This window comes from Brachyhypopomus gauderio, chromosome 12 (genome assembly GCF_052324685.1).
Source record: "Brachyhypopomus gauderio isolate BG-103 chromosome 12, BGAUD_0.2, whole genome shotgun sequence".
Taxonomy (NCBI): domain Eukaryota; kingdom Metazoa; phylum Chordata; class Actinopteri; order Gymnotiformes; family Hypopomidae; genus Brachyhypopomus; species Brachyhypopomus gauderio.
In genome coordinates this window covers 19,668,082-19,693,467 of record NC_135222.1, presented here as the reverse complement: position 1 = coordinate 19,693,467, position 25,386 = coordinate 19,668,082, and the positions used below count along the sequence as shown (strand labels likewise).

Here is a 25,386-nt window from a genome sequence, read left to right as displayed (position 1 = left end):
AGCCAAAGCGCATCACCTACCGCCCAGAGCGCCCTCAGACGGGGAGTCACGGTGCGGATCGGCGAGATCGTTTTCTCCAGAACCATGGGGAAGCATGGGGGTGGGTCTTGTCCGAGGCACATGGCTGCTAAGGCGACCATCTGCCCGAGCGCTTTCCGAAATGTTCCGGATCTTTCTGGAAGTGGCTGTACCCGCTGATGTTCACTGTGCTCCTTGGGGCCCGCAGTGCTTTTCCTGTATTAATAACCGCATGCTTTCGAAATGCGTTCGAGCATTCCCGAACTGACACGCCGCACCTGTTTGCACGCCGTGCTCCAGTCCGTGTTCAGAATGATCTGTTTGGACAACAATTCTATGAACGTCCAAAAACAAACACATGTATGGCTTGACGGCGTTCACGTGCCAGAGGTCTGCTGCTTTCTGTATGAGGCGGTCGCCGACGCTCCCTCCTGTGCCTGTGTGCCGAGGGTCGGCTGTTGGCCGCCTTTCTCCTGAACCTTATTTTCAGCATCTTCTGGGAAAAGAGCTGTTAATAACCACATTATGTCGTGCATTCCTGTTGTGTGTGTTTGTCAGAAATAGCTGCTAGCAAGCAGTTCCTGGTTTCGTGCTTGCTCAATTAGCATGAAGACAGTGCCAGGGTGAATGCCCTTCAAACCGTAGCTATCTCTCCAAGCTCTGCAGGAAAGACCTTATTAATCACAGACTCCGGCCCCGCGACAAACGCATTAATGGGCTTAATTGGAGTATTTGCAGAATGTTGTTTGGCCCGGGTCTGGCGTGTGGGTGCTAGTCGCAGCTGCACGGTGCTGGAGGCCTGTGCGTTGTGTAAGGCGAGCAGAGTCCCGCTGGGCTACAGAGTTCAACCACATCCTGGCATCCCGGCCATTTCCTGCACAGTGGGACGGCTGGGTTCTGTTCTCCTGCATCGCCAAAGGACGTCGGAACAGTGTCCTCGTCTGTCTGTTCCACATGTGGTCTTATTCTCATGAACATACCGGGTGGGGGGGGTTTCTGCAAAGCTGCCCCCTTCATTCTAACAGAAAGACCATGCAGCAGAAAATGATTAGGCTGATGGCATTGTGACCTTGATGGAGGTCAAATCTCTGACGGGCAGTGTTCTTCCGAGGCCAGACAAGGGTGAAACGCTGTCTGAATAGCCCCCGAAAGCGTGCCACGCAAGAAGGCATGGCAGGTCTGCCAGCTTTTTCCCCCTGAGCCAGGGGCGGCTGTGTGGCCTCTAGCAAGATGAGGTTACATAACGCAGAAAGAAAAGTGCTGGGAAGCTGCGATGGCCGTTACTCCCACACAGCTCAGGATGTCATCCCACAGCAGCAGGTAAACAGTCGGCCATGAGAACGGGCAGGTCCATCAGTGCGGCCCTTTCACACGGTCAGGGCGGACTGAATAAACCCACGTGACTGTTTTCACCGGAGCACTGAGCAAACACTGGACATGTCACAGAACCAGTGGCTAACCTGTGGCGACGGCTTTTCAGGGTTTATTTTGGTTATCGTCATCCGCCGACGCAAATGTTTTCTCCGTTTCACATGATGGTGCCGTGCTGCCGTCCCCCATGACGCTCGGGTAGCATCCCGGAAGAGTGACGCTCACAGGAAGCTTACACGACCTCACTTCCCTTCGGTTTAAACTTGGTCGGAGAGAGGGCCGTTCTAGGAGGGAGGACTCTCTTGGCACCACCACACACACACACACACACACACACACACACACACACACACACACACACACATCCAGGTAGGAGCATGTCCTGGCTGTGTCAGCCTGAGTCATAGACTCATGGTCCCGTGCATTCCTGTGTGACTAGCAGCTGTGTAGGTGTAGCGGGGCTGAATCACGCACTGGTATACTCCTCAGGGTGTACCTGTTACACCTGTTCTCTCACTGATCAGATCAAATGGCCATCAGAGTATGTGTTTACCTGTGTGTATTTCTTGATCATATTCGGTATTCAAATATATGTCTCCAGGGTGTGCAGTCTACATTAGACACGTAAACGTGTCTGTGTGTGTACTCCCAGTAGGACAGAACGTTTTCAATGCTGCATTTCGTTTTGGTTTCCGCCAGGTCTCCTCTCGTCATTAGGGGTCTTCGCTTTCTACATGTTTTCAAAGATGCTGCGGGTAAACAAAGCAGTTCTGCTCACCAGCCATTAAGAACCAGACTGGGGCTGTGGGGGGCTGTGGGGGGCTGTGGGGGGTGTTGGGGGGCTGTGGGGGGTGTTGGGGTTGTTCTCAACAGGAAGTTCTGTTTTACATTTGCTTCTCTCCATACATTCCAAATACATTCCAGTGTTTTTCTATGGAGGTGAAAATGTCTTACACACACACACACACACACACACACACAATCATGTACATACATGCGCACACACAAAATAGGACAGAATTTATTTGAAATCTTGTTTACTTTTCTGAAATTTCGGGAAGGGGGGGGGGGGGGGTCTAAGACGGATTTGTTTTTTTTTTTTTTGGTTTTTTTTTTGACAATTTAAACAAATCACAAGAAAACATTTTGTGGCCCAAGAGAAAAAAGTTTATGCATTCTTAACCACCCACATCCCCTGGGATGCCCATTATGTAAATGGTTGTAAATTCAGCTGTTTGTCTCTAGTCCCACATCTTCTCTTTTGCCTCTAGTCATTGTGACCGCGTCTTCCTGTGTGAAACACGCTGTGTCACCTACAGTAATCTCTAAATCTGTCTTCTTACCTTTCTAAAAAAAAAAACGATGAGATGGAAACTTAAAACGAGGTTCTAAGTTTTCTGGCTAAATGCTGTTGACCGTTTCAAAGTGCAATGTTCTAATAAACTGGTGTGTTTACTAAAGTAGTTTGGCTTTATGTAACAGGCCACAAACATTTTTGATGAGTTTTCAAGCTTAAACCCAGAATCTGCAATGTATGAATGCAAATCGTTAAATAATTTACAATTTGAAACGTTCTGCCAGTTCGGTCACAGAAAGGTTTATGTAAGTTTACTGAGAACATATGAAGCGCTGCAGTTAGACATTTTTGCCAGCACTGACAAACAGTAACACGCAGCCATAAAAAGTCTACCGACCATTAGGAAGGGGGGTGTTGGGTTTAGAGTGCGCTGGTTACTATACAGTATGAAATTAGATGCATTATGACCACTATGCTCTAGTTTTAGATGTCAGGTCTTTACCTGATGACCACTGTTTAGGTGTAGATCTTGGTGGTGTTTCACTCAGTTTAGGTGTAGATATTGGTGGTGTTTCACTCAGTTTAGGTGTAGATCTTGGTGGTGTTTCATTCAGTTTAGGTGTAGATATTGGTGGTGTTTCACTCAGTTTAGGTGTAGATATTGGTGGTGTTTCACTCAGTTTAGGTGTAGATCTTGGTGGTGTTTCATTCAGTTTAGGTGTAGATATTGGTGGTGTTTCACTCAGTTTAGGTGTAGAAATTGGTGGTGATTCACTCAGTTTAGGTGTAGATATTGGTGGTGTTTCACTCAGTTTAGGTGTAGATATTGGTGGTGTTTCACTCAGTTTAGGTGTAGCTCTTGGTGGTGTTTCATTCGGTTTAGGTGTAGCTCTTGGTGGTGTTTCATTCGGTTTAGGTGTAGATCTTGGTGGTGTTTCATTCAGTTTAGGTGTAGATATTGGTGGTGTTTCACTCAGTTTAGGTGTAGATATTGGTGGTGTTTCACTCAGTTTAGGTGTAGATCTTGGTGGTGTTTCATTCAGTTTAGGTGTAGATATTGGTGGTGTTTCACTCAGTTTAGGTGTAGAAATTGGTGGTGATTCACTCAGTTTAGGTGTAGATATTGGTGGTGTTTCACTCAGTTTAGGTGTAGAAATTGGTGGTGATTCACTCAGTTTAGGTGTAGATATTGGTGGTGTTTCACTCAGTTTAGGTGTAGATATTGGTGGTGTTTCACTCAGTTTAGGTGTAGATATTGGTGGTGTTTCATTCGGTTTAGGTGTAGATCTTGGTGGTGTTTCATTCAGTTTAGATGTAGCTCTTGGTGGTGTTTCACTCAGTTTAGGTGTAGCTCTTGGTGGTGTTTCACTCAGTTTAGGTGTAGATATTGGTGGTGTTTCATTCGGTTTAGGTGTAGATCTTGGTGGTGTTTCATTCAGTTTAGGTGTAGCTCTTGGTGGTGTTTCACTCAGTTTAGGTGTAGATATTGGTGGTGTTTCACTCAGTTTAGGTGTAGATATTGGTGGTGTTTCATTCGGTTTAGGTGTAGCTCTTGGTGGTGTTTCACTCAGTTTAGGTGTAGATATTGGTGGTGTTTCACTCAGTTTAGGTGTAGATATTGGTGGTGTTTCACTCAGTTTAGGTGTAGCTCTTGGTGGTGTTTCATTCGGTTTACGTGTAGATCTTGGTGGTGTTTCTCTGATCCTGTTTCTCTCCATCTTCCCCAGGACTGCTCCAACTCGGAGGAGTACACGGTGGCAGCAGCGTTACTGCCTCTCACGACAGCCTTTTATCGGGTAAGTGGGGGTGGATGTGGGGGGTTGTTTGTTTTATTGTAAGACCAAACCCTTGATTGTACATCATTTGTCAAATTTATTTATTTTTTACTTAACTATTGACACCATGTTGATCACAGTAGCTCTGTCATATATTGTATTGTATGAACTTGCCTACATACACCTGGATCATTGACGTGGGTTGTTGCACATTGATGATCCACTCGGTCGATCGATTACCTTTATTTCCCAATTCCGCCACTATTGTTGCCATTAATGTAGGACGTAGGAATGCAGGATGGTGTCGCAAGATTCCTCTCCGCCCCCCACGTTTTAAAATAGACCCACACTATGGAGACAGCAGGCACCCACTCAGACACGAGGCAATGATACGGGTCTTTCGTGAACTCTGAAAGGCTGCTGGGATTTGCTGTCCTTTTTGCTGTGGCTTGCAACACAGATTTGGCACAAGCGCATGCAATTTTGTTTCATAGGGACAGACACAATGCATCTATTGTATCTATATGTGAGCGTCTGAACGCTGGCTGCCCTGAAGTTTATTCTCATGTTGACTCGATCCTGTGGGACCCTCTGACATAACCGTCACGTCCAAGAGCTGGTGATTCTTCACCAGTCCAGCAGCACCTGTTCCATCCTGGGCCTTAAACCCCCGTCTGTAAACATCTGCCCACGCTCACATGCACACATGGAGCTCAACTTGTTTTGTACGAGTTTGCTGTTAGGAATATTTAAGACCCCTTTCGGAGTTCGGTTTCGGGGAAAGATCTCGGCGGGAGCTCTGGTCTGAGCTGTGTAGTGTAGAAGGTCCACGCTAGACATCACCAGATGGTTGCACCAGTAGTTCTTTTTTTCAGATAGGTACCCACTGAACTCTGTGGTTGACAGTCTGAAGCAGTACACTGCATGGCGCATCTGGGATTCAAACCTAAATCCCACAAAATGAGAAGCTAGTTCTTGCTAGTCGCACCAGTCGGGACCCTGAAACTGTCTTGTAATTTGTCTGCAGGACAGGTAATGGTTTGGGTCAGAACACCGTTTCTGTGCATGGAGAAGGAGCACCTGCCTATTTGAAATGTTTTGCAGGCCCAGGGAACAGTTCTCTGACCAGCTGTACAGTTTTCTTCTGATTTACACGTATTAAGTCATCTGAAAGCCATTGCTCAATCGTATTGGGTTTCGTGTTATCCCTCTTCTGTTTTACGTAACCAGTAAACCTGATTAAAGCATTATGTAAAAAGTCTGGACAGCCAGGTTGGACTGCAGAAAAAGATGTGTGAGATGTCTCCGATAGTGACTGTTAAGCATGAGAGAAATGAGATGTCGTGCATGTCTTCCTGGTCCAAAGGGCTGATCTTTCCCAGCTTTGCAGAAGAACGGCGTACGTGTGTGGCTTCCTCACACAGAGAGCAAGACCAGGTCACTGAGAACTCGCCTACAGCATATCGGCAGGTGATCTCCTAAAACGGAGGCACGGGCATCCCTGAGAAGGCCCTTGGCGTAGTGATGTCTGTGGATCTTCAGAAGGTCCTCTCACAATCCTCATAAGATCACGAGTAACACCCTAACCCAACTTCCCCCCCGCGTTGCATATTTCTCCAGCTACGTTCTCCACATTTTCCACCCACATCTTGGTCATCTCGTGCTTAGCCACACAGCCTGTTATTTCTTTTTCTGGCAGAAGATGAAAGCAGAGTCAGGGTTTTGGGCCTGTTTGTTGTTACCCCCCCATTACCCCCCTGCATCGCTAGGAAGGAGGGTCTTTTTCAAGCTTAGGAGTGCTGATTTAAATGCTCCTCCTCTTCCTCTTACTTCCTTTCCAGGTGCAGTGATCCTTGGAGTCATCAAACTGAGCGTGTCCAGACCTTGTTGATATCTGGCCACGTGTCCTTGGTTTTGATATGGCCAAAATTGCCTCATCATGGCTAGTGGACGATCTTGGGGTCAAAGACGGATCATTTAAGGATCATTACAACACTGACCATGCAGCACGCCCAGCTGAGACCCCGTCATGTGCACACCTGCATATTGAACGCCGGGGGTCTCACGTTACTGATCAGTATGCTAAAATTACATAATTGCTTGCAGGTTTCCTCTGCCGTCTTCGTAGTTGTCTTTCCGTTGTAACCTAGCAGCCGGTCAGAGAAGCCGTGGTCCAGAATAATGTTTGTGGGTCAAATGCAGGAACACAAAAGCAAGTCTTTGATATTTTTACTTTTTATTTTACGCTGTACTTTCGTACAGCGATATATGCTAAGCTGTTATGTACGTGTGTGTCCCTTTTCTCACGGTAAGTGTGTAAACATTCACGGAAGTCTGACCGAAGCTTAGCCATTGAGCTTTGTGCCAGTGCCATCCTTCTACGCCCTGATCTTGCACCGTGGACACTTTATCGGGGGCATTTACATTAGCAGAGTAGTCCATAGACCTCACTGGCTTATCACCATGCAGAGAAGATCTGGTTCGTTGTGCAGAGAAGATCTGATTCAGCTCGCTGGGTGCTGGAGATGGCTGGAGTGATAGCGCATGCAACGGAGTGCATGTAACTGCACTCGACTGAGAGAGCTGACTGAGGCTTTCTTGTTGCCTTTGGATGCCGACTTTTGAGTCTCCCATTGATGAAGACACTCATTGAGCATCACTGATGCTGGCCTGTGATTGGCTGAAGCCTCTCTTAAGACACTAAGAGAAGTGATTGCTCATTCATGGACCCCAGCGTGTGGGTTGCTTCCTCTTGCTGAATTACTGCCATATGCAGGGTGGGGTGAAGTGTGTGCCCGTGTGTGTGTGTGTGTGTGTGCGCGCGTGTGTGTGCGGCGCTTGCATGTGCATAGTTGAAAGATGTTCTGAGGCTCGGCTGTGCGATAAACTGGGTCAGAATTTCATAACACTGCATTTTTCTGGCCAGATTGTGTGAACCTCCCTCTCTTATCAACAAAAAACTGCACGTGTGTTCACATTTCACAGCGTGGCCTCCTGCTCTCTCACTACACATGTAATGCCCTTAAACATAACGGGAATAGCAAGTTTACTTTGTTGTTCAAATTTGTTTTACTGCATAAGGCTGTTGAGATTTTTGGTTATACAAAAGCGACACAGACGTTTTCGTTTTGTGACGTTTTTGGCAACAGTTCTATGTAGATAACTGCAGGCATGCCTAAAGTGATTTTGGCTGGGTTAGAGTGTGTGTGTGTGTGCATGTGTGTGTAACAGAAATGTAGCTACTCTAAGCAGCTACAGTGGCTTGCCTGATATCTGGGTTACCAGGGTTGGGCTGGCAAGCTTCCAGAGCCTTGTCGTCTGTCCCAGGGAACGACGCTGAACAGGGGTCAAGGTCAAGGGGTCAAGATCTGAGTGCCACTGTCCATGGGAAGCACCCCAATGCACCCGGTCTCTCTTTCACTCTGCCTGTCTGTTTTTTTTTTTAGCTGATATTCAAACTAAGAGTTACTGTGCACTTGACCCAAATTTCACATCGAAGGCACTGTCCTCAAACTGCAGGTCATTCAAATCCATGAACGGCGTGTAGATTCCTTGGCCTTGAAAGCTCACCACAAACCACAGGTGTCCTGTTGTAATGGTATGACATTCAGACCTTTCCAAAACTTTTTTTTTTTGGTGAAATTGTGAAGCAGAGAGAAACACCCACAATACCTCTGTGCTGTCATCTCTGGCATGGGCCCGAGTTCAGTGTTCATTCTTCAGGACGCCCCCCCCCCAACTCTTTCTTGTCTTCTCTCTCTGGGGTTGTGTTAGACTGCTGAGTACTCACTGCTATTATGAGTGCTGCTTGTGTCCTCCTTCACACCACTGTGCCTGCTACTTCTCACAAACAATCCTTGGGGAACAGTTGGCATGCAAACAAAAAAAAAAAGGTCTCCACCTCCCCCGACACTTCAGCCAATCCCGTGCGATTGTGGCCGTTCTGCTGCCCACGGTTTGTGCGGCAGGGCGCTGGAGGGGTTCCCTTTGTCGAGCTGTTATATTTCTTGAAGCACACACATGTGGTGATATGCTAGCATGATCCCCGCATTCCTGGGTCCGCCCAGATCCTGACCCCCCCCACGTGTTTATTTTGCATGGAGCTTCGTCCGAGCTACAGTTATGGCATGTCCTGTGTGTGTCCTGCAGGGCCCGTTTGGCCTCACATGCAACACATTGTCCTGCAGTTCTTTTACCCTGCTTTGTTTGTCAAAGGGCATAGTTATAAACACGATGTTTGATTCGAGATGACTTTTAGCGCTCCTACACACAAATATTTTGCAGCACAACACTTTTAATGATGTACAGCAGCATCTCACCAGGCCCCCTGTTAATACACTAAACCGGTTTATTCAGGTTGTGTAGGCTTATTTTAACGCCCTCATGGGGTGTTTTATGATTAAGCAGGCAGGGACGGCGGGTTATTTGTTCCAGAATACTCGTAAGTCATCGCGCTGCCCAGGCGAGCGTGTGGATCAAAGCTTGAGCATCTTCAACCTCGCTTCAGACAGGTTTTACGAGACATAGCAAATCGCTCTGGCACTGGAGAGATTCTCCTTCCCAGACACCCCGGTTGCGTTCCTGCAGGCCTGCGCGGATCACATGCTGTCTCTGGCTGCCCCCCCCCCCCCCCCCCCCACACACACACACACACACACACACACACACACACACACATACACACACACACACACATACACACACACACACACACACACACACACACACACACACACACACACACACACACACACACACATACTTCCACACAATTAAGACAAATCTGGTGTCGTCCCTGCAAAAACAGCTCAGACTACCTCCATCTCAGTATATCTTTATATGTTGACCTTTGGAAGCTCAGCACAGACACCCGAGTCCATTCTGTCTGAGTCCGTTAGCCATGACGAGGCCAGCTGGAATTCTTCTCAAAAAGAATTACAGCCCGGTGTGGGCTCCTTGGACAGCACGTCCCGTCTGCGTGGATGACTGAGCTTAATGTTGGATGCGTGTCTTGGTGCTAATGGCCTAATTTGTATGTTGGGCTCTCTGGACCATGTAAGGGAAGATAAACTAAACAGTTTCACATTACTGTCTGCCTCTTGAGCACAACCCCGTAACCCCGTCCCCCATGACGCAGACACGCTCTGCAAAACATGCACTCGGTGGTCCTCACTGCCGACCTCGGCATCACCTCTGGGCTTGGATAAGGGGACAGTGGTTGTATTAACTGGATGAGGGGACAGTGGTTGGATTAATTGGATAAGGGGACAGTGGTTGTATTAACTGGATGAAGGGACTGGTTGGATTAATTGGATAAGGGGACAGTGGTTGTATTAATTGGATGAGGGGACAGTGGCTGTACTAATTGGATGAGGGGACAGTGGCTGTACTAATTGGATGAGGGGACAGTAGCTGTACTAATTGGATGAGGGGACAGTGGCTGTACTAATTGGATGAGGGGACAGTGGTTGTATTAACTGGATTAAGGGACAGTGGTTGTATTAACTGGATTAGGGGACAGTGGTTGTATTAACTGGATGAGGGGACAGTGGTTGTATTAATTGGATGAGGGGACAGTGGTTGGATTAACTGGATGAGGGGACAGTGGCTGTATTAATTGGATGAGGGGACACTGGTTGGATTAACTGGATGAGGGGACAGTGGCTGTATTAACTGGATGAGGGGACAGCGGTTGTATTAACTGGATGAGGGGACAGCGGTTGTATTAACTGGATGAGGGGACAGCGGTTGTATTAACTGGATGAGGGGACAGCGGTTGGATTAACTGGATGAGGGGACAGCGGTTGGATTAACTGGATGAGGGGACAGCGGTTGTATTAACTGGATGAGGGTCAGCGGTTGGATTAACTGGATGAGGGGACAGCGGTTGGATTAACTGGATGAGGTTAGGGTTAACTGGAGGAGGTTGTCAGCTGGTCTCCTACTGCAGGGGCGTTTCTGCTGCCCTCTAATGGGAGTCAGGCTCCTGGAGACCTTCTGAGGTCACTGAAATGTGATTTGTCCCTCTTTCGTGAGCATCGCTCCTCCCTGGAGCTTCTGCTCCCTCCCGGTCTCCTTTTTCCATCTGTCCTTTCGATTGTGGCTGTGGTTTGTGTGGTTTGGTGGTGAGGGAGGGTGGCACAGGAGAGGCCGTGTCCTCCGTAGGGCTCTGTGAGTCTGGGAGAAGCAGAGATTATGTGAAGGCATGTGGCCTGGTTCCTGGGCCAGAGGGAAATGGCGGGGACGAGGGACGGTGTTCTTGCCAGGACTGTGTGCTCCATGCTCTCAACAGTGTTGGTGGTAATTGGGCTTTTGCGTTGGGTCTGTAAGTGTGTTGTGCACACATTAACATTAGCAGTGTGTTGTTACACACGTGTGTATTCCAAATGTACAGAGGCTTTAAAAAATCACACATATGCCTTTACCAGAGCTGCCCTCTGTCCCTTTAGAGCTACGGGCAATGAACAAACACTGTGATTTACATCAGAAGGCCCGGAAAGAGGCAGCATGGCTGTGATTTTAGAACCCACGCTGGGATCCAGGCCCTTTCTCACTTAGTGAAGCCTGTTACTGTATGTGTTAAGAAAATCATGGCCCCTAAGCATGAGCAACGGCCGCGAAACCCTTTGATAGCTGCGCACCGTTTTGCTGTTCTCACCGTGCTTTTAATCACGCACCCTTTAAGAGCCGCACTGCGTGTAGCCCGGTTGCCTCCATGAGAGACTTTTGAGTTGAGGCCTAAAATCAGTTTGTTACGTACTCGGCAATCGAGAAGTCGAGCAGAGTAGCATGCAAGGACCTCCGTCACTGATGGGTCCGTCTTTTCTTTTACTTGCAGAAACTGGCGCCTGGGGTAAACCAGTTTGCGTATACCTGCGTGCAGGAGCACCCCATCTGGACCAATCAGCAGTTCTGGGAAGCAACATTCTACTCGGAGGTGCAGGCCCAGATCCGAGCGCTGTACCTTAACACCCCAGAGGACAAGCAGCTCGGCACGGCCAGACTCAAGGTCTGGAAGAGATTTACCAACGCCAGACTCCTGCTACTCTAGTACTATTACACGTCATTAATCAATTGTTGAGACATTGTATGTAAGCAAAATGCAAGTGAAAATATTTTCCTAATTTTGAAACACAGGGTATTTAGTAGTATTTTTTTTTTTCTTTCGTAATCACATACTTAATCTCTGTCATAAACAAAGTGGTCGTAATGTTGATAGAACTATGACTAGAACTGTGATGTTTTGTGGGGTTTTTTGCCACTTCTTTGAAACTGGAATGAGGTGAGGAGAGGTTGCCACTAGAATAAACATATGGAGCTCAGCATAGATTCTGGCATTGAGGTCGTAACGACAGCTGCGTGTTCCTGCTTCTGTGTCCCCCCCCATGGCCTCCTCTTCCAGCAGGAGCAGAGGGGTCCCGGGGAGACGGCCCACACGGCCATGGACCTGGCGGCCGAGCAGCTGCGGTCCTGGCCCTGCCTGAGCAAGGAGAGGCAGCAAGAGCTGGTGAAGAGTGAGGAGAGCACCGTCTTCAGCCAGGCCATCCACTACGCCAGCCTCATGGTCTACCTGCTGGTGCCGCTGGACGCCAGCAAGAACAAGCTTCTCCGCACCACGCCCGCCACAGACTGGGAGAGCGGAAGCAACAGCATTGTCACCAACAGGCAAGGCCACACCCACTCCAATACCTACACAGACAAGGCCACACCCCCTCCACTATCTCCATATGCAAGCCCACACACACTCCAATACCTCCACAGACCAGGCCACACCCCCTCCACTATCTCCATATGCAAGCCCACACCCACTCTCCACAATACCTCCACAGACCAGGCCACACCCCTCCAATACCTCCACAGGCAAGGCCACACCCACTCCTATACCTCCACAGACAAGGCCACACCCCCTCTACTATCTCCATATGCAAGCCCACACCCACTCCACTACCTCCACATGCAAGGCCACACCCACTCCACTACCTCCACATGCAAGGCCACACCCACTCCACTACCTTCACATGCAAGGCCACACCCACTCCACCACCTCCACATGCAAAGCCACACCCACTCCACTACCTCCACATGCAAGGCCACACCCACTCCACTACCTTCACATGCAAGGCCACACCCCCAGCTGATGCATTTGCTGACGCATCGTCCAAGGCCTCTGGACTTCATCTGGCACTATGCCAGATGTTGGCAGCATGTCACGTGTGTCCAGCGTTTGGCAGACCAGCCAGCAACATGTAGAGCAGTGATTAATGTCCGTTAAAATAGCAACCAGAACTCGCTACCTTGACAGCCTGCTGAACAAAATGAAGACTGGCTCAGTTCTGCCACAAACCATGACTCTGGAGAAGGAGCATAGTTTCCATTGGAGGGTACTGTCAGTTCTGGGGGCGTGTGCTGAAGACAGTACTTTCTCCAGTTCTGGAGAAAGATCCAGTTCTGTGCCATATAACCCCCCCCCCCCCCCTTCCTTCTGACACCAGCGCCACTAGCGGTCTGTGTCCATCTCTGTGCCTCAGCTGAGTGGGGACATGTACCGACCAATCACCAGTTAACCTGAGGAGTGTGGGGTGTGGGTGGGGGTGTGGCTGGGGGTGTGGGTGGGGGTTGGGGTGGTTGTAGTGACACTGCTGGCCGTGCGCCCCATACAGAAGAGTGAGAGTCAGGCTGGTCTCTCCAGAGACTACACAGTAGCTCACATTAGTGGAGTCCAGACAGAGAGACCTGCTGGTATTTGCTACTCGTAGAAAAGCTCACAGCAGAACTTTTATTTTTTATATAATATTAAAACTAGTTTTTTTTTTGTGCTCTGTGTGTTTAGTAAAGAGCATTTTAGTTTGGTGACACACAGCCTGTTTGATTAAGTAAAACACAGTCACCACTGTTCTCATTGTGTCACTATTCAGGGTTTTTTATTGGGGGGGGGGGTTGAAGGTTGAAGGTCTCCAGACATTTTTTACATTTTTTTCTGCTGAAGTCTAGAACTCCTCTGTTTGTAAACAGGGAAGACGGTTGCACCATTTCTCCAAATGCTTAAAATCTCCTAAAGCCAGAAGAACCTGGTAGCAAAGCGTCCAATTTGTTCTCGGTGTTGTTGTGGTCAAAGCATAATACAGTTTGTCCCAGCCTAAGTTTTATTTATGTGTAACTAAATTAATCTTGCATAAGCAATGACAGGTTGTTCTTTGGGTATAATTGTGATGTCAATAGCCCGAAGCATCAGCTGTTTGTTATTCAGAATAATAATAACTAATTCGTTAACATGCATCGTCAACTAAATACGGTTCTAAAGATGTCTAATTTCTCTTTTACTGCCTCTTTAAAAAAATCTTCACGTGAAATGTAGCTTTACATTTCGGGCCTTTGGGTTTAAAACATTTTTCACACACGCAGCTCTATTCCAGCAAGTTGCCGGTGCCTTTGTGAGATTTAGCGTGGGTGTGTGTAAGAGCGGAGAGACGTCTGACGGTGGGGTCTGAGGCTCGGGCGGAGCAGGCGAGGCGTGTAGCTCCTGACCTGTTGGCTCGTCTGCAGCATCGCCGGCAGCGTGGCAGAAAGCTTCGACACAGAGAGCGGATTCGAAGACTCGGAAAACAGCGACGTGGCGAATTCGGTGGTCAAGTTCATCGCACGGTTCATCGACAAGGTGTGTACGGAGAGCGGCGTGACGCAGGACCACATCAAGAACCTGCACAGCATGATTCCAGGTAAAAACGTTACCCCGCCGAGGTCATGCGTGTCGTTGAGGACACGGAGCAGAATGCAGGTAAACCATTGCAGTGTGGATAATGTGGTCAATGGAAATGTTTTTTTTTCCTGTCTAATGTTCAGGTATTGTGGCCATACAAATGGAAACTCTAGAGGCTGTTCACAGGGAGAGCAGGAGACTCCCACCCATTCAGAAGGTGAGGCTGCTCTTCAGCTTGGCAAAGATATCTTTAAATGTATTTGCAGAAATACTTCTTAAGTGTTCAAAACTACCAGCTGCGACCGTGGGCGTGTCACCGTCTTGGGCCACATCTATCTGGGCAACTAATCTCACATCTATCTGGGCAACTAATCCCACATCTATCTGGGCAACTAATCTCACATCTATCTAGGCAACCCTGCAGTGTGTGAACGCTACCCTTAGACCTTTCTCTTAGATGGCTGGATTTATAACGCGTATGTGCCAAGGCCATGCGCCTGATGTTCAGAGCAGGGGGCAGGTCTGCTGCCAACAGCACATTTCAGTACCGCAGAGCCAGTAAACAACTAAACCCATCAGGCTGGCGATTTATGTGCCGTGATGCTGAAGTGTTATTGCATGCAGCACTACTATTTTGGCTGGTGGATGCAGAGTATCTTGGGTACCCAGAACAATACAATGAATCACTGATGGTACAGATGCCTGAATAAATCATCTACATTACTGTGTCTAAAGGTGATGCAGAGGCAGAGAGGGCTTGTTTCCAGTAGGTTTCTATGAGCAAGAGTCCTCAGATTTTTCCCTTGTGTGTCTGTTTGTTTCTGTTTATGTGTGTGTGTGTGTGTGTATGAGTGACCTTAGAAGAGCTTCTCAGGAATAAAGAAGGAATGCCGGACTGGCGTGAAGCAGTGTTATTTGTGGGTGTTACAACGCCAGAATCATAGTTAGCACTGAGGTGAAGGGAACAGCCTCTCCCAGGCCTGCCGTGACCTCTCTCCCCTCTCCTGTGTGACGTGTGAACAGGCAGGCGGCTCCTCTAGACATCCAGGCTTCATAGGAAACCTTTTCTGCCCTGGCTTCACAGGCCACATGAGGGCTGACCTGGACCGGTCATGCGAGAAGCTCTATACTTACAAACACGGGTCCTTCTTTCTGATAACCCTGAAATTCGTACAGAGGACAAGAAACTAGTTTTCCAGAATTGCCCAATTCTTTGTTGTTTTGCTGTTTCGCGTGTGTCTTAATAGCGTAGATGGACAGCAGTGTGGTTGGAGCCAGAAGCCAGCCGACCTCTTCAGGGTCCTGTTAGTGTAAACATGAGGGTACAAGTGAGTGTGTTTACTGTGACCGGAGAGCCTAATTGTTTGAAGCTTTCAAATATCATCTGGGCGGCATCATCACAACACTGTTTACATAAAGTTGGACCATAAAGATTAAAGGTGTGTTTATACTTTGTCCGTATCACTTGCAGTTTTTCATAAATCATTAATGTGGACTGGAAAGATTCTTGGCGGACGTGACCCTTGGTCCTTGGGTTTTCAGAGAAGAACATGCCGTCCATTTTGAACGGTGCTGCGGTGTCTCCGCTGCGAGCACAGCATCCTGGGCCAGCGGAGGCTTTCTGCAACGTGATTGGGTGGCGTGGGAATTCAGCACTTCTGACTCCGCTCCTGTTCTCTGCAGCCAAAGATCCTGCGTCCCGCCCTGCTCCCAGGGGAGGAGTTCGTAACCGAAGGACTGCGGGTGGTCCTGGACCCCGACGGCCGGGAAGAGGCCACAGGTGGCTTGCTGGGTGGGCCACACATCCTGCCGGCCGAGGGGGCACTGTTCCTCACCAGCTACCGGGTCATCTTCAAAGGCACCCCCCACGATCCCTTAGGTAAGACCTACCTGGTGTGTGCAGAGCTCATCGCTGTTCTGTTGTCTTCCATTCACACGTGTGTGTGTGTCTGTGTCTGTGTCTGTGTAGTTGGCGAGCAGCCAGTGATCAGAAGTTTCCCAGTGTCCACGCTGACAAAGGACAAAAAGATCACCATTCAGAACCAGCTGCAGCAAAACATGCAAGAGGGCCTGCAGCTTAGGTCCGCCTCTTTCCAGGTACAGATATCACTGATGACACAGGGGCGGAGATTGGGGCCGCCTCTTTCCAGGTACAGATATCACTGATGACACAGGGGCGGAGCTTAGGGGCGGAGCTTAGGGCCGCCTCTTTCCAGGTACAGATATCACTGACAACACAGGGGCGGAGCTTAGTGCCGCCTCTTTCCAAGTACAGATATAACTAACGACACAGGGGCGGAGATTGGGGCCGCCTCTTTCCAGGTACAGATATCACTGACGACACAGGGGCGGAGCTTAGGGCCGCCTCTTTCCAGGTACAGATGCACTGACAGCAGAGGGGCGGAGCTTAGGGCCGCCTCTTTGCAGGTACAGACGTCACTGACGACAGAAGGGCGGAGCTTAGGGCCACCTCTTTCTAGGTACAGACATCACTGACAGAGGGGCGGAGCTTAGGGCCGCCTCTTTCCAGGTACAGACGCCACTGACGACAGAAGGGCGGAGCTTAGGGCCACCTCTTTCTAGGTACAGACATCACTGACAGAGGGGCGGAGCTTAGGGCCGCCTCTTTCCAGGTACAGACGTCACTGACGACAGAGGGGTAGAGCTTACTCTAGTCCACTTTGGCATCTTATATTTTTGTCTATGCTTTACCTGAGTTATTAAAAGCAGTAACTGATGACTTTACAGTTTTCTGGGAATTAAAAACTTTAAACATCATTTCACATCTCACTTTAATCTGTTTAAACTTTGATTCCTGTGAAAGCAATATCAGTGTTTATATATGTATATCGTTTTATGTCCTTTGCCATGAAGGGCAGAGTAACAGAGCAATGTTATGCTGCATTTTAACAGAACAACAACAGTGAGGCCATAAAGATGTTATGGCTCACTCCAGTGTCCCTTAACAAACACTGGGGCCTGTATGGAAATACTTGTTATTTAGGTCTTTTTGAACACGAGCACATGTGCCATGACGTCTAGGGTGTTCATCCACCACAGAGGACCAGCATGGGTTTCGTTGTGCTCTCAAAGAAGAGGAGCTTCACTTCCCCCTTTCCAAAGAGCACAGGAACGCAGGGAGAACCGATAGCAAGGTCACAGAGCCCAGCTCTTGTTCTGGAACATTCCTTCCAGAGAAGCAGAGAGTGGGCCCAAACGCTCAGCGGTCCCGCTCGGAGTAGTTCAGCGGGGCCTGCCGTTGGCCTCCCACATGTCCAGTGATTATTTACACATTCAGGTTGCTGAGTGAAGTGTTGACCCCCAACAGCAACCAGCAGGCTGCCGAGCTAATGCAGCTAATCTTGCTAAGGCAGCGTTCGACCGCTGAGCTCGACCGACCAATCAGGTGCTGTGGTGTGTCTCAGCTCATTAAGGTGGCGTTTGACGAAGAGGTGACCTCCGAGATGGTGGAGATCTTCAGGAAGCACCTGCAGAGGATCCGTTACCCACAATCCATTTTCAGCACCTTTGCGTTCGCGGCGGGACAGATGGCCCCCCAGCTCCTCCTCCCCAAGCACAAGGAGAGGAACACGGGCTTCCGGTACGTTCCACGCGCAGATGGAAACATTTGACGGCAGCCGACGCCCTCCGAAAAGTTTATATTAAACACGAGGTCGTATGTGCAGTCAGCCATGAAGCGGACGTGTGTTTCCTCAACAGCACGCTGTCCAAGACCATCGTGAAAGGGGCGAAGAGGGCAGGTATGATCACCATGGGCCGTCAGTCCACCCTGCAGAAGAAACACGACAAGGGAAACCGCATGACCTGGTATGAGGACGACGACGTGTCAGGTCAGTCGGGGGTTTTTACCCAGGTGGCACTGGGGTGGGCGGGAGGGGGGTGGGCTGGAGGCAGAGCTCCTGACCACGAGTCCGGCCGGGTGCGTTGCAGTGTCTGACGATGGCGAGCTGCCCACCATCAGCACGCTGAAGGCCTCGGAGAAGTCCACCATGGAGCAGCTGGTGGAGCGTGCCTGTTTCCGTGACTACCAGAGGCTCGGTCTGGGCACCATCACGGCGAGTTCGTCACGCTCCAAAAGCGGAGAGCAGTTCCGCGTGACGGCGGTCAACAGACTCTACTCACTGTGTCGCAGGTCAGGCACCTTTCTGCCTGCACTTACCATACAAAGAAATACAATTAATCATGACCCTTGTGTTTTTTAGTTAAATTCTAAACAAAGATTACCTTTTCTTTTTTTATGTTAAACATGTCACATTACCTGTTCTTACATCACTGTCTTGGATACAAGGACATTTCAAAATCGTTGGCACCTTACAAAGTTCAGAGCGTTGTTGACTGTACACCAGGTCCGGTGTGACCCTGAGGGTTCTCTCCGTGTTTCCTGCAGCTACCCTGGTCTTCTGGTAGTGCCACAGTCCGTGCAGGACAGCAGTCTGCAGAAGGTGGCACGCTGTTACAGACACAACCGCCTGCCCGTGGTGTGCTGGAAACACCCCAGGACCAAAGCTGTCTTGATTCGTGCTGGCAGCTTCCATGGCAAAAGTGTCGTAGGGTTGTTCAAGTCCCAGAACCCGTCCACAGCAGGTGTGTGGACACGGGGGACAGAGTGAGGACAGCCGGGACAGACTTGTGTGATTCTGCTGGTTTTAGAACATTCTGTATCGGGCTGAAATTTAATGGTGTTCATGTACTCATACCACTCTCTGTCTGTTTCTCTCTCTCACTCTCTCTCTCTCTCACTCTCTCTCTCTCCTCTTCACTTCTGTCTCAATCTCTTGCTCTCTCTGTCTCCCTATCTCTCCCTCTCTCTCTCTCTTCCTCTCTCTCTCTCTCTCTCTCTCTCTCTCTCTCTCTCTCTCTCTCTCTCTCTCTCTCTCTCTCTCTCTCAGCTCCTGCCTCTTCCTCAGAGTCGTCCAGTAGTTTGGAGCAGGAGAAGTATCTGCAGGCCATCCTCAGCTCCATCCCAGTGTACTTCAAACCCAGTGGAGGCAGCGGTACTCTGTCCAACCGCTCCCTCGCGGGCCTCTCCCCAGGTACAGCCCTCTCCCCGGGTACGGCCCTCTCCCCGGGTACGGCCCTCTCCCCGGGTACGGCCCTCTCAACCGGGTACGGCCCTCTCACCCGGGTACGGCCCTCTCACCCGGGTACGGCCCTCTCCCCGGGTACGGCCCTCTCACCCGGGTACGGCCCTCTCACCCGGGTACGGCCCTCCCGCAATGGCCCTGGGGCTTTGTCTCTACTGCTTTGCCCCTGCTTGTTTTTGCTTATTGTTGTCGTTGTTTTGACGTGTTGCTTTCTTTCGGTGGCTTATCTCTCCACGGCTTCCTCTCGTTCCCCATGTTATTTATATTTAGAGGTCTGAGCTCCAGAGGAACTCGAGCACAATGTATGTGATTACATAAGCAGAACGGGACTTGACTGGGTGTCACCTTGACTCCATCTCTCTTCCATTACCCACTGCTCCCTGCTGGCCCAGTCCAGCCCTCTCCCGTGGCTTTTGTCTCTGCCGACTGGCACAAGGGGCACCGATCCATTGCACTGAAAGGCATCCATCCCAACTACAGTGGCAAGAGTGTAAGGTCGTAGGTTAGGCTTAGGTGTGGTGGGCTGGAATAGCTTACAGCAAAGCCCGAGGAGATCACCGTGGGCACGTTCCCTTCGAGGTGCACGTTATGGAACGCTGCAGTTGAACGTTACCTGACTTCGTAAGCCATCGTAGGGTTGCCTGAACATGATCTTGACCGATCTTCCAGGGCCATTAAAAGCTGTAAGAGGATTGTAATGAGTGTGGTTGGAGAGAGACGTAATTAAGGACTACTAAAGGCCTGATTTAATCAGGTGTTCAGTATGTGCCAAATTCTTTCTGGAGCAAGAACTGCAACTTTGGTGAGTCATTGGACGTCACTAAAAGTGCACAAGTAAGAACCGAAAATGCTTAGGATGGCAAGGACCGAGACAGTCCTTCATTAATCCAACAGTCGAAGCTCGTTAGTGGCTCTGGAGGGCGCGCAGGTGCTGTCACTTGCCATCAGCCGTTAGCCGTTATTTTCGACAGCTGACGAAGTGTTCTGCAGTGTTGTCATTCCAACGAGGCATTTACTTTATCACGGATCCAAGAGGAGGCTGTTTGATTTGAACACATCACATGTCTTTTATAGCTAGTGAGAAGAGGTCATCACGACTCCCAAAGATTACTCCTGTCCACCTTGACGTTTCTTTCTCCAACAGCTTCGCCAGGGGAGGTAAGAACTCCATTCTTAAGGAGTAGTAATATCGTCTAAAGACCCTCATTTTTCATGTGTTATCTCTAGCTTGTTATCTGGTATCTTAATATTACATTCTCTGTGTTCTTTCAAACCACAGTATCACCCTCACACACACACACACACACACACACACACACACACACACACACTCACCCTCTCGTTCATGCTCGTGATGGTTTGCCCTGCTCTGAAATCTCCACTGCCAGTTCTGCTGAGCTTTACAGATGTTTCTTTCCACTGTCCACTGGAGCACAACATGTGTTTCATAAAGTGTATAAGAGCAGACACACATACACACAAGTGCTTGTGTGCAGTGAGACAGGTCTTTAGCAAGAGTAGACACACACACAAGCCTGTAGTGAGACAGGACTTTAGCAAGAGCAAAGCTTTGGAACTTGTTTCTATCAGTAAAGCACCACTAACTTAACACTGTTAGCTGCTGATGCAGGGTGAGCCTTTAGACTTTGGTGGCCAGTAAAAACATCACTGTTGTAGATTCTATGGGTACTGCAGTGGCTCATTATCGTAAAATCCATCTTCTGTCAAAGCACTGATTATGTAGGAGTGAAATAGAGAGGAGAAAGGTTGTTACTCTGGTGCCTGGATTATAGCCAGGGATGTTGTAATCTGGAATAATAGCAGCAAGTATGAATCATGACTCATTACAGCAGAATTAGAAAGGGTGGTGATCGTCTTGGAGGTGTGTACCAGTGTTCTGACAGCGCGCGTGTCCGTCCTGGGGGACAGTCAAACCACAGAGAGATGTTTACAAAAGCTCAGACTCTTCAAACATCTGGAACTGAGTTAGAGTTGTTGTCACTCTTTTGAATTTATTCACTTGCGCTGGCCTGTGTTGAGATGTGTCAGAGACCACTTAAAGTAGAGGGCAAAGGTCACGTTGCAGGATGAGAATAATACATTCTGACCTCTACTTCAATTTAAAATGTTACTACATAACATACAGGACAAACAAACAAAACCTACACTCATTACAGCTTAGGGTTAGTGTAGGATGTTTTCTAAACTTTGTGGAATAATATTGTTTTTTAGACGTTGGCAATTTCATTTAAACGTTTTCATCAGATATTCTTAAAATGGTGCTTGTGCTGAGATTTTCAGAAATTTGCAACCCTGTTCATTTAGTGCATGTCAACCCACCTTTCAACTCATCACTGACATTCCATCAATCACTATTGAATGGCTTACGTCATCTTTTGGGCCATCTGAAGTAACTTTGGAGCGTAGGGTCTATCGTCAGTGGCTGGGTTTGGAAGAGTCTGTTTGTCCGAATTTCTCCATCTAACGTGATTTCTCTGTGCCTCTTTCACCCCCGCATCCTTAATCCGTCAGTGCTTGGGTACAGGGACAAACTTTTCACTCACACAAACCAAAAATCATCAACTAAAGGGAAAATCCACAATCAAGGTACGATTCCCTGGTCACTTACTGCAGCTAACCTGCCATTTTTGCCTTCCAGAAAAGTCCTTGCAAACATGCCTCACTCTCACTGATCTGCTTTACCACAAACCCCTCGAGTCTCCCAACCCACAATGCCGCCGCACGCGTCTTATGTTTAGTTCCACGCCTCAGCTGTGGTCCAGGGAGGTCTGGTTCCTGTTGGCTGCCATGTTCAAGCAGTGCTCTAAGCCCGCTTTGGTGTTAACTCAGCACAGGGTCATTTCTCACTCGGTTGAGGGTGAACCACAGCTGAAATCTGAACACTTGTAAAGCCACTTGTGAAACGATAAACCAGGTTATTGTCTTACGTTAGATATGCCGATTTTCTGTATTGTGAGCAGACAGTTACAAGCTATACTTGATGTAATAGGGGTGTATCTTCTCATCTACTACGCACCCCCGCTAATCACAACTGTTGCAGCCAGCCATGCCTCACTCTTATTACACAGTCTGTAAAGTGTACTGTAAAGTGTCTCTGATGGTGGCCGTGCTCATGTGTGTCTCCGTCTCACCCTCGCCTGTAACTGAAGGTGTGTGGGCCAGCCTCCGTTCCAGCAGCAGGTTCAGCCAGCACCCCTCTATGACAGAAGTGGGGGCGCGGTTGGCCGGCAAGGATCTGGCGCCCCCTGCAGGCAGCGAGAGTCTGCAAGCACAGCTCCTCAAGAAGCAAGCGGCCCTCTATATCTTTGGAGAGAAGTCTCACCTCAGGGTATGGGCACCGATGCAGTCGTAGAAGTAATGTTACTCGACTGAAGTGTTTCTCAAGTGCTGGATCCTCGCTGCTTTCACAACATGGGAGTGTAATGGGAGGACAGTTCAGTGTTGCATCTAAGGAGTGACTACCTTGGAAATTTGAGTAGCATTGTGTCTGTGGAGGGTCACTGTAGCCTGTGCATTTTCCAGATGAAGATGAATCTGTTAACTGATAAAGCTCTTAATATCTGGTTATAACAGTCTTGATTTATCGACACAATTTTCTGATTTTGGATAAAATTGTGTTACATTTGGCTCTCATGACGTCTCTGTCTGCAGATTAATATTATATTTTTTGGCTTGCTAACTTTCTATTAAATCACAATTTGGGTCACCAGTTATGCAAACTTGGTTCTTTTTTGGCATTCTCTCTGTGGTCCATAAAAAGAAAAAATGTCGTGTTCTACATTTCTTTTTTATTCATGTCATTGGTGTAGCTAATCAGTTCTGGTGTAAAGAGCTTGTGACGTTTGTGTGAGCTGCGTCCGAGGGTGTGGGTTTGTGGACCCGGTCATGCCGGGTTCTGCGCAGGGATGCGAGGAGATCCTGCTGTGTCTGGCTAACGTTCCCCTTGCGTCTGTCTCAGGGCTTCAAGTTGGACTCCATGCTGAACTGTGAGCTGGTGCCGGTGGAGTTTGCAGACACGCGGCAAGCGAAAGCTTCCTTCAAGAAGCTGCTCCGCGCGTGTGTCCCGAGCGCCATGCCGGCCGACGCCGACGACTCCTTCCTCAGGGCGCTGGAGGAGAGCGAATGGATCCTACAGGTGGGTCTCCTCTATCGCTTCATTCGCCAAACATGGCTGTGACGTCACTACAGATATTATATCTATAATGTTGATGTAGATGATTTACATTTGCTGGGTCATGTCAGTGCTGCGAATGATTTAAAACTGTCCCAGAACGCTCGTATCAGAGTGCAAAAAATGGCGACCTATTGGTACATTTTTCTTCCATATCGGTATCGCAAATGCCAGTATTGCGATGATGATGAGCGAGAGATGTATCGTCCAGCCATGTGGGGCTGACCGTGACGTCTCTTTCAGTGGTGTTGTGTCTCGAGGCTCTTCGCCTTCTCCCCGTCCCTGCAGTCTTCTTCCTCGCCCTGCAGTTTCGGACTGTGAGAACCAGCGGGGCCGTGACTCTGACCCCCCCACCAACCCCCACCCCCACCCCCCCTTCCTCGAGCTCTTCCTCTGGGAAATAAACCGGCACAAAGATGGGAACGCGGTCGAGTTGCTTACCATGCTAATAATTATGCCCCCTTGAGTCCTTTGCCCCAAGACCCCCCCAGCAGAACAATATTATCTGTGGGGCTCCGTGCCAAGATCCCCCAAGCGGACTGTGTCAGCAGTGACCTGTGACCGTACCCAGCCAAGCACCACAATACATGCAACAGGAACAGCTAAACTTACGTTCACAGATTAAAATGAGCATTTTGGGGTTTTTTGAATGTGTGTGTGTGTGTGTGTGTGTGTGTGTGTGTGTGTGTGTGTGTGTGTGTGTGTGTGTCAGCTTCACAAGCTGCTCCAGCTGGCTCTGATCCTCGTCGACCTCGTGGACAGCGGATCCTCGGTGATGCTCAGTCTGGAAGACGGTTGGGACATCAGTGCCCAGGTGAGCCGGCGTCTACCTGTGTGTCCTGACCGTCCCGTCCACCCTCTACCGTCTCTGTGTTTATCTGGGTGGCTCTTTGCTCGCAGGACTCGGCGCTCGCGCCCCCATCTGCCTCTCATTACACTCCCTCTCACTTCAGCTCTTTTTTCCTTGTAGCTGCAACATGGGCAGGGTTTGTCACATTCTTGTGGACTGAACTCAGATTTTCCACGGCTTCCATGTCCCCTGGTTAGGACAGAGCAGCGTTATTAAGGAGGACATCGGGTGTCCTCGGTGCAGATAGGGGAAGGCCTCCACTGCACCAGACCTGCTGGAACCAGACAGTACCACTCCTGCCTTCTCTATCTCTCTGCCCCCCCCTTCTCTCTCTCTCTCTCTCTCTCTCTCTCTCTCTCTCTCTCTCTCTCTCTCTCTCTCTCTCTCTCTCTGCATGATCTTCCGTCTTGATCTAACTAAATGAGCTCCACATGTTTGGGTTCTGCGGGCCTGTTAGCCTGTGCTGTTGAGGGAGTCAAAACTGGGTTCTCCAGAACATCTGACCAGTACAATGGAGCTAAAGGCACAGTGCCACACAGGCCATAGTGTGCATTCACACTGACATGCAGCTAGTGTCCATTCAGTGTCGCGCTTCTCAGGTACAAAGATGTACATTTGGTCTCCAGGCTCACGGGTAGCTCTCCGCTTCGCTGTGGAACTGACAGTAACATGAACGCTGTACCACTGTGTAGCCTGTGGAGCTCTGAGGGGAACTGTTCTCTCTCTCTCTCTCTCTCTCTCTCCCTCTCTCTCTCTCTCTCTCTCTCTCGTAGGTGGTGTCGTTGGTGCAGCTGTTGAGTGACCCTTTCTACCGCACGCTGGACGGTTTCCAGGTCCTGGTGGAGAAGGAATGGTTGTCTTTTGGCCACAAGTTTAGCCAGCGCGGTAACCTGACCCCTGGCAGTCAGGGCAGTGGCTTCACGCCCATCTTCCTGCAGTTCCTGGACTGCGTGCACCAGGCAAGGGCGTGCATTCACTCTTCTCATCTTCACACACACACACACACACACACACACACACACACACACACACACACACACACACACACACACACACCCTCAGACACACGTCCCTTGTTCCC

The 25,386-nt window shown here is 49.3% G+C and overlaps 1 protein-coding gene across 3 annotated transcripts in view; it reads left to right on the top strand.

The window, feature by feature from the left end:
- sbf2 (SET binding factor 2) overlaps positions 1-25,386 on the top strand; it is a 77,789-nt gene that overhangs the window by 46,465 nt on the left and 5,938 nt on the right. Inside the window, exons 17-34 of one of the 3 annotated variants that reach the window (XM_077023620.1) lie at positions 4,414-4,482; positions 11,300-11,470; positions 11,867-12,126; positions 14,005-14,177; positions 14,302-14,375; positions 15,842-16,037; positions 16,128-16,255; positions 17,584-17,759; positions 17,879-18,009; positions 18,110-18,311; positions 18,567-18,763; positions 19,069-19,212; positions 20,338-20,421; positions 21,796-21,870; positions 22,434-22,612; positions 23,243-23,419; positions 24,168-24,269; positions 25,079-25,264. In XM_077023620.1, the coding sequence (XP_076879735.1) occupies positions 4,414-4,482; positions 11,300-11,470; positions 11,867-12,126; positions 14,005-14,177; positions 14,302-14,375; positions 15,842-16,037; positions 16,128-16,255; positions 17,584-17,759; positions 17,879-18,009; positions 18,110-18,311; positions 18,567-18,763; positions 19,069-19,212; positions 20,338-20,421; positions 21,796-21,870; positions 22,434-22,612; positions 23,243-23,419; positions 24,168-24,269; positions 25,079-25,264 (2,724 nt within the window). Of the gene's footprint in view, positions 1-4,413; positions 4,483-11,299; positions 11,471-11,863; positions 12,127-14,004; positions 14,178-14,301; positions 14,376-15,841; positions 16,038-16,127; positions 16,256-17,583; positions 17,760-17,878; positions 18,010-18,109; positions 18,312-18,566; positions 18,764-19,068; positions 19,213-20,337; positions 20,422-21,795; positions 21,871-22,433; positions 22,613-23,242; positions 23,420-24,167; positions 24,270-25,078; positions 25,265-25,386 lie in introns of all 3 variants that reach the window. The other 2 variants (XM_077023619.1, XM_077023621.1) reach the window with 2 other exon arrangements.